This window comes from Protopterus annectens, chromosome 2.part1 (assembly GCF_019279795.1).
Source record: "Protopterus annectens isolate FY-2018-M chromosome 2.part1, PAN1.0, whole genome shotgun sequence".
In the NCBI taxonomy this organism is placed as follows: Eukaryota; Metazoa; Chordata; order Ceratodontiformes; family Protopteridae; genus Protopterus; species Protopterus annectens.
The window spans coordinates 1842712065-1842724564 of record NC_056729.1 but is presented as its reverse complement, the minus strand read 5'-3'; the positions used below and the strand labels follow the sequence as shown (position 1 = coordinate 1842724564).

The 12500-nt window shown below is 42.7% G+C and overlaps 1 protein-coding gene across 2 annotated transcripts in view; it reads right to left on the bottom strand.

Moving 5' to 3' along the window:
* The window catches only part of LOC122794659 (probable carboxypeptidase X1), a 1175708-nt gene that overhangs the window by 175794 nt on the left and 987414 nt on the right, over positions 1-12500 (bottom strand). For both annotated transcript variants that reach the window (XM_044063283.1, XM_044063284.1), the window contains one exon: positions 9447-9643. In XM_044063283.1, the coding sequence (XP_043919218.1) occupies positions 9447-9643 (197 nt within the window). The remainder of the gene's footprint in view (positions 1-9446; positions 9644-12500) is intronic.

Below are 12500 nucleotides of genomic sequence, written 5' to 3'. Positions count from 1 at the left end.
CAATTTTGAGTGATTTGGCAGAAAACCAAAACTTTTATGAGGAACACACCAAAACTATCCAAAACTATGAGGCAAAAATCTCGACAATCTGTAAAATCTGGACAGTTGAGAGGTATGTTAAGAGGTTTGCAAACCTCCTAACTGCTGCTGCTACAGTCCGCTTGATTGCTTTCAAAGTTCACACGCATGCGCTTGCACACATACACACACACACACACACGCACACACACACACACACACACACACACACACACACACACACACACACACACACACACACACACACACACACACACACAAAATCTCTTCTGCTTTCATGCATGCATTCACTCACACTCGCAGACAGAAACAAAGACATACACGCACACACACACACACACACACACACACACACACACACACACACACACACACACACACACACACACGCACGCACACACATGCAGTTTTTTGGGTTTCATTTATTTTTATTTTGCCCTCGCTAAACAGCAATGCTTAGTAAGTATAAAATAGCTTGATCAATTTTGCTTTCACTCACATGCACGCATAGTTACACACACAATGATACAAACACTCACGCACACACACACACACACACACACACACACACACACACACACACACACACACAAACACACACACACGCACACACACACATACACACACACACACACATGAGCGCACATACTTTTAATTTTCTTTCTTTTTTTTTTACATAGCGAGTGTAAAATAATGGTGGCCATTACGTTGTTCTGTCCAAGTTCCGTGGCTGCTTGATATGATGCCGTGAAGTAGTGGACTTGTTTCTTAGCAGGCATTACTTCTATATTAATACCCTGCTTGAGAATGTTCATTCTCCAGTCAGGATGTAACCTACAGATTGCCCATTATCTAAATTCAAATAAAATAAATTCCTAACTCATCAGTTTCACAAGACGGCAGGTCCTGTGGCTTATAGAATCTGCCAGTAGTTTGCTTCTCCTACTGTGCTAACTGATGTTAGAGGTGACATCCATTTTCCCATAGCTCATTGCTATAGATAACTTTCTCCCTGCACTGTGGATATGAGCACATGCATCCCTGTTTAAGTACCATGCCATAGATTGGCTGTCCATCAGGGTTCCTGTCATAAGTTTATAGGTTCATAAGTGATTAATAGGCTAATAGGTTCATAGGTGTGTGCTAGGCTAATGGCCTTGGAGCCTATACAAGCTAGCCCCAAAAAATTGCCCAGGCACCGTGCCACCTGATGTTAGTTCACAGTGCCCCTATCCAGTAGAGCAACTGGAGTAATTCCTGGGGTGAACTATCTGTTACCCTTCCACTCGTCAAGATTTCTCTTGAAGAGGGCCAGCAAAGTATTCTGCTTGACATGAATGGGAAGCTTATTCCAGAGTATGGGCAGTCTTGGGGAGATGAACCTGTCCCTCCAGCTTGTTCTGTTAATTGTGGTAAAGAGGTTGTGGTCCCTGGAGTGTATGGCATGGGGGGACTCGGATGTCTTTAGGTATAGCATTTCAAGTAGGGCTGGGTCGGACATGGCTTTGTAAGTCAAGCAGATATCACCTCTAAGTAGATGATAAGAGACTGAGAACCGCTGAATTTCTTGATTCTGTCCATGTAGGACATGTGTTTCAGGCCTAAAATCCTTTTTGAGAGGTACTTTTGTGGCCTCTCCAGCCATTGTAGGTGTCTGGTCAGGTACATGCCAAGCGGGGTGTTATATTCGATGACTGGTCTAATGAGGGGTAAGTAGAGAAGGATGATGACCTCCTTCTTTCTGGATGTGAAACCTTTGGTTATAAGATGTGCCACATAGAAGGACTTTCTGACCACAGTGGCAATGTGGTGGTCAAAGGTGAGGTGGCTGTCAACCTGGCTGCCCAGATCTCTTATGGCCCCTACAGTGTTCAGTGGGCTCCCATCAACATGGTAATTTGTGGGAACTGAGTTTTTTTCCAAAGAGGATGATAACGCATTTTTTTGGCGTTAAGCTTCAGGCCGTGGTTCTGACACCAGTCATTGCTCTCAGAGAAGCCCTTTTGTAGGATGTCTGCATCACTTGGGGAGTTGATAATGACTTCTAGCTTGCAGACATCAGCAAACTTGGTCAGCCAGAGTTCTTCTGTGTTGGCCTGGACTTCTGAGAAGTAGATATCAAACAGTAGAAGGTTCAGGACCGAGCCCTGTGGGACTCCATTCGTGACTGATTGACAGTCTGACTTAGAATCCACAACTTTTACTCTGTGGGTCCTGTCTGTGAGTCAATTTGCATCCCACCTAGTGATGTAAGGATTGATGCTTAGGTTGGTGAGTTTATCAATGATACCTGAGTGGGGAAAGGTATTAAAGGCCTTGGCCAGATCAAGGTAGGCTGTATCCTCTGCCTTCCACAGCCTTGGTGACTGCCTCGAAGAAGTCAAACAGGTTCAGCAGGCAGGATCTCCCCTCAACAAAGCCAAACTGTGTGGGGTCAAGAGTTTGGAGATTGCCTATATCTTTGTTAAGCAGGTCCATGATGATGTGCTCCATAGCTTTGCATACCAAACTCCTCAGGCTAATGGGGCGATAGTTCCCAGGGTTTGTAGTTGCTCCCCCTTTATGGAGCAGGATGGCTGTAGCAGTGCGCCATTCATTAGGGACATAGCCTAAGAAAAAGCTGTGATTGAACAGGGCACACATATGTGGTGCCAGTCCATTTTGTAGCTCATGTAGGATGCAGGCAGGGATATTATCAGGTCCCATGGATGCTGTATTCTTGGCTTTGGACAATGCAGCTTTTACCTGTGCCGCAGAAATGGTGGGTACCAGACTTTCTTCTGGTATTGTGATAGGGCCCTTGGGGGGAGTAAAGTTGGCACTGAATCTGTCGGCCAGTACATTGGCTATATCTATTGGTTCAGTATAGGTGCCATTATGCAATAACTCAGAGCAAATCTGGGTATTGCCTTGAAGGTTTTTGATATAGCTATAGAAGGCTTTGAGGTTGTTTTTGGTATCAGCCACACTTCTGCCTACATAGCTGGCTTTAGAGGATTTAATAAAATCAATCACTCCAGTGGCTCTACTTGATAGAGGCACTTGGAACTAACATTGGGGGGCACAATGCCAGGGCACTTCTATGGGGTAGGCTTGTAAAGGCTCCAGGGCCATTAGCCTAGTACACACTTATGAACCTATGAACCTATGATAAAGGATCTCAGCTTTTTGTTGAGACTAATAAGGGAGGTTTTCCAGTCATGTGACATCATTTTTTCTGCAACAGTTTCTTCCTTCTGTTATAGAGTCTATTGATGGCTGGGGACCACCAGATTGGCTTCCTTTTGTTTTGAGGAGAGCATATTAATTCTGTTTGGTATGGCAAGGTCCACGGATTTTGTGTATGTGCTCGTACAGTGCATTGATGTATGATTTGGCAGTCATGCAGCTATTTTCCATTGCCATGGGTGCCAAGAAGTTAGTCACCTCTGTTTTTAGGAGACCAAAGTCAGCTTTAGAGAAGTTTTTCAGGGTGGTCCCCTTAGCAGGGGTTGTAGGTGATATGGAGATTTCCATGGTGATCAATTTGTGGTTGGATTTAAGCAGGGAGGAATTGACTATAGTTGTGGAGCAATGGTCTCCCATGTTGGTGAAAACCAGGTCAAGAATGTTGCTTCCTCTAGTGGGGGTCAGAATGAGCTAGTACAGGGCATTGGAATTGATAAATTCCAGAAAGCATTGGGCCTGTACATTGGTACTTTAATACTTTTCCCAGCTGTTGGAAGGGCAGTTGAAGTCAACCAAAATGAGAGTATTGGGTTCGACCTTGATAGATTTCATGGTGCTTAGGAACTTGGAGTGAGAGTCTAGGGAAATGTTTGGGGTTCTGCAGCAGGCTATGACTTGTATCGCCATCTTACCCAGTGTTAGTTGTGCCTGAAGTATCTCAGATGCATTATGCTTGGCTATCAGTCTAGAGGTGTGTGTATCCTTTAAGAATATGGAGACACCACTGCCTTTGGAGCTTCCGGCCATATTCTGGGGCTGAAAGGTATGGAATGAATTGTAGCCTGGGTGCCCTTTTTAAGCCTAGCCTTGTTTCCCAAAGTTATCTGACAAGTTTTGATACCCCAGGTTTATTTTAAGGGGTACATGTAGGCTTGAGTAATGGGTGGTCATACATTTACAGGCTGCCTCTGTGTAATAGAGTTATAGGTGCCAGAACAGGGGTACATTTCCAATCCCCCATCCACTGGTCCAAGTTACACTTGAATTACGTTAGGCAAGAAATCTGTTTCACATGGATACATAGCCTGATCCACAGAAGGGGTAGCATCTGAGATATATACCTGTCTCTACAACATCTCCTATTTATGTTGCAGACAAGGTTTAGGTTTAGGTCCCTAGATTAGTTGTTTCTGATGCTATTTGTTTAGTGGATATGCAACAGGTCCATCAGGATGAGATCAGGATATGCTTTGTCGGTCAGGTATAGACCACCACTGCTCTCAGCAGTCTGTAGGAGACTGAGTACATGGATAGGGCTTTGAGGTGGCCTGAGTATAACATGTTGTTTATTCCCTGTATTCCACATATCCTAGCTGCAACTCTCACCATGGAAGTATTAATAACTATGCACTACTTTGCCTAAGTGATTCTTCCTACTTAATTTCCTAACTAATGTTATGTTCCTCCACATATATAAATTCAACCATATATTTGTCTGTATTCAAGTGTTTAAAGTGTTGTTCTGTTTGATACTATGCATATATTTTTGCTTTTACATTTTTATCCTGTAAATGTGTTAACACTCATTTTTGTCTATAATTTCTATTACTTGATGTGATGATTTTGTATGTAAGCTTCGGCTGGATCTTTTCTCCCTGGGCCTTCGCTGAAAATGGGCACTGTCCCAGTCAGACCATCCTGGTAAACGAATGTAAAATAAATAAATCAAAATTTGTGAAAAATCTCTGTGGATGCTCCAGTTGTTGCATGTGTCTATTCAGGTATACACTGAAGGAGGAATTGTACTCAATGACTAATCTGATAAGGGCAGAGTGCAGCAGAACAATGCCATCCTTGGACTTAGGTGGCATATTCTTGCTTGTGAGTTGTGCAACACAGAAAAAAATTTCTTACTGCAGTAGACACATGACAGTCAAAGGCCAGGTTACTGCCTACATGTATTTCCAAATTGCTGACCACAGGGTGTGCCATTAGGAGTGTATTATCAATGTGGTCATTTCCAGGGATAACTGTCTGCCCAAAGGATGCTATTATGCATTTATTGGCACTGAGTTTTAGACCATGGTGCTGGCACCAGTTATTGGTCTGTGTCTATGACTGCACCTGCATCTGTGGGTAGAGATGAGGGTAAGATTGGAGATAAATGTGTCCTCCTCTGAGGAGGCTTCTCATTTTTCCAAGACAGGGGCTGGGGGACATTACAATGACCTTCACATGACCTTAAGCTCCTATTACCTTTCCTAGAGCTCCTCAGTAAGTTCCTGGGAGGCCTCGACAAAGTGGACCTCTCTCAAGGTTAGGGCATGAACAGCACGCTGCTTACAGTCAGCTATAAAGGACAAAAGCTAAGCCATATCACCCTGTACAGACATATACTGCCCTTGTTATAGTGCCATCACATCCCAAATAACAGCAGGTCATGTGGAAATCCAATGCAAACTCCACGTTAAGGGTTTTTAAATGTCTCTTCCTTGACCTGGTCTGGAGATGCTCCCATCTTCTCTGGTATATAGTCAGTAGGTAGAACTACAATCTGAATATGAGACACAAAGAGTCAGTACCTCTGTGCCAAAGTGGGGCAGAGAAGAACACTCTGTTCCAGATCTTTGGACTATTTATCATGTGGTAAACTGAAGAAGTATTGTATTCTTGGGAATGTATGCTGGACTGAAGAGTTCATGTGAGGGTCTGCCTTGAGATGCTGACTCAGGGTCTCACTTGCCTCTGCTGGAGATATTGTAGAGGGCATCAGTGTTCTTGGAAGTTGAAAAGAATCCGCATGCTTGCAGGCCACAGTCGTAGCATCATTAGTGGCACAGTGTATGGGCTGGTTGACCCACGGCTCCCCTACTTCTTTTGCAGACACCTACAGAGGCCACTACACAATGGACTCCATAAACTTAAGGTTTCTTCAAAGGAAGGGTCATTGGGAGGAGCTGTGGACTTGTCCTTCTCTGTTTCAGGAGTAAAGGATTCTGAATTGCCTTAATCCCCTTTCCAGAACAAAAACGGAGAGAATAGGAATCCTCTCAACCCCATTTCAAGGAGAGGGAGGTCCACTCTAGGTTAACACATATGAGGTATTGAACTCATTGGGGCAGCTCTAGGGGCAGGATAAGCCTGCACTAGGCCTACTACTGCATTAGAACAGATTCCATAAGGATGAGCTCCTATGCATGTCAGGGTATGTCCCACAAATCAGTTGGCACACATCCAGACTCTATGCTGTCCCAAAACTTGTTCTGATGCAGATGATCCAGTTGGCCATCCTCAGCCTGGGCTAGTGAGAACTGCTGGAATTAGGGGAAGATTTGGGAACAAGAGAACAAGAGCCCTCAGCCCTGAGTGCAGGCATTGAGCTTCCACCTGGGGACTCCAGATAAACTTCTGAGCCTTGCTTAGGCTCTAGTAGCTCAGCTGACATCTGATGAAGCACCCCTCCAGTGAGTCGCTTTAGACATACTTCTTACAGGAGTGTCACTGTCTCATAATGACAGCATAAATAACCCCTGGCATAGAGCATTCTGCTGTATGCAGTTTTATTAGTTTCACTTGTTATGAATATATTTTAAGAATGCCTTAAAGTAATGTAATCAAGAGCTATCTTTATTAATTATATGATAAACATTTCTGCTTTTACATCATCCTTTTAAGGGCTGTACAAGCCTCTGGTTACATAATACACAGTGTAACCCATTGCCAGTAATCTGACATTTTCACTACAGTAAAAATTGACATGATATTCAAAATAAAAGTAAACAAATGTAAAATAAAGTAAAAAATAAATAAATAAAACAGCATGCTGTTATCCTGTAAGTGACTTTACTACAAGGCTTAGACAGATACAAAAGCTGTACTATAAGAAAAGAAGAGAGTAATAAATGATAAATCATTCTAGTGTATTTTGCAGAAATAATATGAAAGATGGGTTTTATTTTCTGCCACATTTCTATTTATAGGTTCATAGGTGTGCACTAGGCTAATGGCCCTGGAGCCTTTACAAGCCTAGCCCATAGGATTACCCTGGCATCGTGCCACATGACCTTAGTTCCCAGTGCCTCTGTCGAGTAAAGCCACTGGAGTTACACCTGGGTGAATTTTCTATTCCCCATCCACTCATCAAGATTTCTCTTGAAGAGGGCCAATGAGGTGCTCTGTTTGACATGTATGGGAAGTCTTTTCCATAGTATGGGCAGTCTCTGGGTTATGAACCTGTCCCTCCAGCACATTCTGTTGATTGTGGTAATGAGGTTGAGGTCTCTGGAGCATGTGGTGAGGAGGGATTGAGATTTCTTTAGATTTAGCATTTCTACCAGAGCTGGGTCAGACATGGCTTTGTAAGTCAAGCAGAGATTGCCTCTAAATAGGCGATATGAGACAGAGAGCAGTTGGAGTTTTTTGAATCTGTCCATATAGGACAATTGTTTAAGGCCTGGGATCATCTAAATGGGGCTTTGTACTCGATTGGACTAATGAGGGAAGAGTAGATGGAGACAATGACCTCTTTCTTTCTGGATACAAAACCCTTAGTAATGAGATATGCCACATAGAAGGACTTTCTGACCACAGTGGGAATGTGCTGGTCAAAAGAGAGGTTGCTGTCAACATGTGTTCCCAGACTTCTTATAACACCTTCTATGTTCAGTTGACTACCATCGATGTGATAATTCATGGGAAGTGGGTTTTTCCCAAAGGGGATGATGACACATTTTTTGGCATTGAGCTTAAGGCCATGGTTCTGACACCAATTGTTGGTCTCAGTGAGGGCTTTCTGTAGGATGTCAACATCACTTGGGGAGTTAATAATGGCTCCCAACTTGCCATCGTCTGCAAATTTTGTCAGCCAGAGTCCCTTTGTGTTGGCCTGGACCTCTGAGAAGTAGATACCAAACAGAAGAGGACCCAGGACCAATCCCTGTGAGACTCCACTCATGACTGGTCAACACTCTGACTTGGAGTCAGTTACTTTCACACTGTGGGTTCTATCTGTGACCTAGTGATACAGGGGTTGATGCCTAGCTTAGTGAATTTTTCTATGATTCCTAAGTGGGGAATGGTATCAAAGGACTTGACCAGATCAAGGTAGGCTGTATGAACCAGCTTGCCTTCATCCAGAGCTCTGGTGACTGATTCAAAGAAGTTGACCAAGTTGAGCAGGCATGATCTATCCTTCACAAAGCCAAACAGTGTGGGATATAGAGCTTGGAGATTCCCTCTATCCTTGTTTATTAGGTCCATGATGATGCATTCCATAGCTGTGCATATCAGACTCATCAGGCTAATGGGGCAATAGTTCAAAGGGTCTATAGTCACTCCTCCTTTGTGGAGAGGGATGACTATAGCAGTGCACCATTAGGTAGGGACAAAGCCTGATGTGAGGCTATGACTGAACAGGGCACACAGGTGAAGTGCCAGTTCACTCTGTAGTTCATGTAGAATACAGCCAGGGATATTGTCAGGTCCCATAGAAGCTGTATTTTGGCCTTGGACAGTGCTGTTTTAACCTGTGCAGCAGTAATACTGGGTGCCTGGCCATCTACTGGTATTGTGATTGGTCTTTTGGGGGGGAGAGGGGTACAGTTGGCACTGAATCTGTCGGCCAGTATATTGGCAATATCTGTTGGCTTGGCATAGGAGGTAGCACTGTGCAGTAGTTCAGAGCAAATCTGGGTATTGCCATGGAGATTATTTACATAACTATAGATGGACTTGTGGTTGTCTTTACTATCTGCTGCAATTCTGTTTTCATAGCTAGCTTTAGAGGATTTGATGAGGGATCAAAACTTTTTGTTGAGGCTGATAAGGGAGTTTTTCCAGTCTTGGGACTTCACCTTATTCCACATCAGTTTCCTCCTTCTGTTGTAGAGTTTGTTTATGGCAGGGGACCTCCAGATTGGCTTCCTTTTTTGGAGGAGAGCGTCTTGGTTCTATTGGGTATGGCAAGATCCATGCATTTGTGTATGTGTTCGTACAGTGCAGACAATGTTCTGACTCTGATTATGCAGATTACAGAATGAATATACCTAACTGCCTGCAGGGCAGATAAAGTTATGTCCAATTTTTAAAAGGCTCCAAGGTACATGTCTCATTTACCAACAAATAAATCTTCTGGTCCCTTGACTTATGATGCAGTCAGTTATCTTTTCAGAAGTTTGGGAACTGAAATGTTTCCCTTAAAATTGTTTACTGAAGGCATACTTGTGAGGCTGTTTACTTACTAGTTTGTAGGCTTGCTCATAGCCATCAGGATTCATCGATGGAAGTAGATGGATCCGTGTTTCATCTACCAGTCGGACTATACGTGGATTCCCATTCTTATACTCCCGACACATGTACTGCATGAGGAAAAGTAGCAATTCCCGGCCCACCACCTCATTTCCATGCATGCCAGCCACATAGCGGAACTCCGGCTCACCTAGAAAAAGAGATGGAATAAAGTGAGTCTGTGGGAACATTTGTAGATTTCTATTTTTGGTCGATATTACACATGCATACACATTGACATTTTGACAGACACACACACACACATGCACACTCAAGCATATGCATGCACACACATGACACAGACACATTCACAGATATAGACACACACACACACACACACACACACACACACACACACACACACACACACACACACACACACACACTGACATTGACACAGATTCAGACAGACAGTGAGACAGACACACACACACTCGTGTGTGCACTCAATTGCATGCACACACACTCATGCACACAGACATGCTCACACACACACACACACACACACACACACACACACACACACACACACACACACACACACACACACACAAACACCCCATTACAGTGCAATAGCAGATACAGTTCTATTCTCACATTACATTGCTAAGAAAACATGAAAGATAAAACATGTTACTGTGGTCAGTGAATGCTGATGAGATAGGGCTGGGCTAGGCTGGTAGAGAACTCTGCTCACTGGTCATCTCACAGCCACCAGTTCTAGTCTCCTTTTCCACTAAAGGTTTGTAATCTAGCTGAACTCTTAATGAGCTGAGCTGGCAATCTTCTGCATTAATGCTGGCAGAGCCAGTTGTGATGGACAAATAGCCATGCACTTTAATAACTTTATGCACTTGAAGCAGCCTTGGCAGTAGCCAGCTCCCCCATACAGGGCAGCGACTCTGCTGTTCACAGTCTTTAGGGATAGAACATTGTCAGATCTTTGTTGGTAGTATTGCCTGGAAAATTGAACATAATAAATTTTAGGCAGTTTTTTACTTGTCCTGGATGCTCTGTTTTTATAGAATCATTATGGTTATGTTTGATTACTGTGTTAGCAGAGATGGCAAGTAAGCTCTTCAGATGCAAACAAATGCAAACAGGCAGGACTCTGTTCTAACTGCAGAACCATCCTGCTGACAAATTCCATGCTGTTCAAGGCAGCGTTAAGGCAATTATCCATTTTAGCCACTAGAGGGAGGAGCACAACTGGATATACAATCTGATCTCTGCTTACGCTCATGCAGTAAATTAAAACTTTTAAGTATTGTAAATATAAAATAAAATAACTAGTTTAAACAGGAACCAAGATTTTTATCTCTCTCTCTCTCTCTCTTTCTCCCCTCCTTTTGCAAGTGTTGATGCAGTTTTAATTCTCAGTATTATGCTTATTTATAGATTATTGATTATATATTTATTAATTATAGCTGAGACCGATTATCACAGGTAAGATCATCTATTACAGTAACCCCTTCCTAAATCAGTGTTCCAGTCCTAAAAAATTCTGGTCTGCTATTAGTAATATACTCCACCCTGGAACAACCACCACTTCTAATCCTGCCCCAAATAACACTCCCTATGAAATAGCTACTTCATTTAACACACATTTTATAAGAAAGCATTAAAGCCCTTACTAAAGATTTTTCAAATAACAATCCTGATATACCCTCTCCATAGATAGCGAACACTCCTGTTTCATCCTAACATCCATCCAGCTCTCCTGTATCAAATCATTACTCCTCAAGCTAAAACCCTGTTCTTTTTCAGCAGATACCTCTAACTAGCTGCTAGTTCCATATGTGTTTGTCCTAATTAATAGATCTGTGAAGGAATCATGTGTTCCATCTGTCTGAAAACAATTTTTCATCATCTCCCTTCATATAGGAGGAACCTCGTCTGATGCAACCAATTTCAGCCCTATTGCCGAATTATTTCCTTTGTCAGCAATTCTGGAAGAGTGCATTTACAAGCAACTTCAACACATTCTTCAGGAAAAGCTCCTGACCCTCACACAGCCTGGTTTTAGACCCACCCATAGAAGTACCAGGGCCTTATTAACTTTTACAGATACTTTTAACAATGCCAGAGATTAAATCAAATGGGTTTCCTCTGTATTCCTTCATCTTTCTAAAGATTTCCATCTTCTCTCTTACCAAAAACCCCTCTACTAACTGCCTTCCCTCAGGCTATCACAACACATACTACTACAGTTTAATAAGTACTAAACCAGAATATACCAGTCTGTTAAATGGCTCTTCATGTTTTCTCCCTTCCTTTCTGGCAGTACAAGTGCGCCGTAGGGCTCCACTCTTGGTCTACTACTCTTTAATATATTCACTAACAATTTACATAAATCATCTTAGCAAGCATCCCTCATACGATACACCAATGATTCTGCAATAATAACTATTTCTGACAACCTCATACATCTTCAGAGAATTACTAAGGAAGCCTTTAACTCTGTTGAAAGTTGGCTATAGGATAATCACCTGCTAGTAAATTATCAAAAAACTACATTACCTCTTGTTTTCTAAGCCATTTCCATGACAAAAAAACGTTAAAATGTCTTCCTTAAATAATACCATGAAGGGAGTTACCCCAAATACATTATTACTTGGCATGACAATCAATGACAATCTTAAATTTGATTTAGATAGCCACAACAGCATCAGGAAAACCCAACAAAAACTAAGTACCCCATGCAGTGTAAAGAAATCCCTTACAGACTCTGCCAAGATAACACTAGCTACCACATACCTCTTACCCCCTCTCCTATATGGAGCTCCTATCATGACCAACTTACAGGTCTCACTTGGTTCTAAACTTCAACAGTGCTATAACAAAGCTGTCAGATTCACTTGCAACAATCTCCCCTGCTTAGCACTAAAAACACTTAAATGGCTTGAGCTTCCTCACCACCTATGTATCTTATACCCAGCTCACCTTAGCCCATAAAATCATCCATACCACATCCACTTGCCCAGCAATTAGACTCCTACTCCAATTCT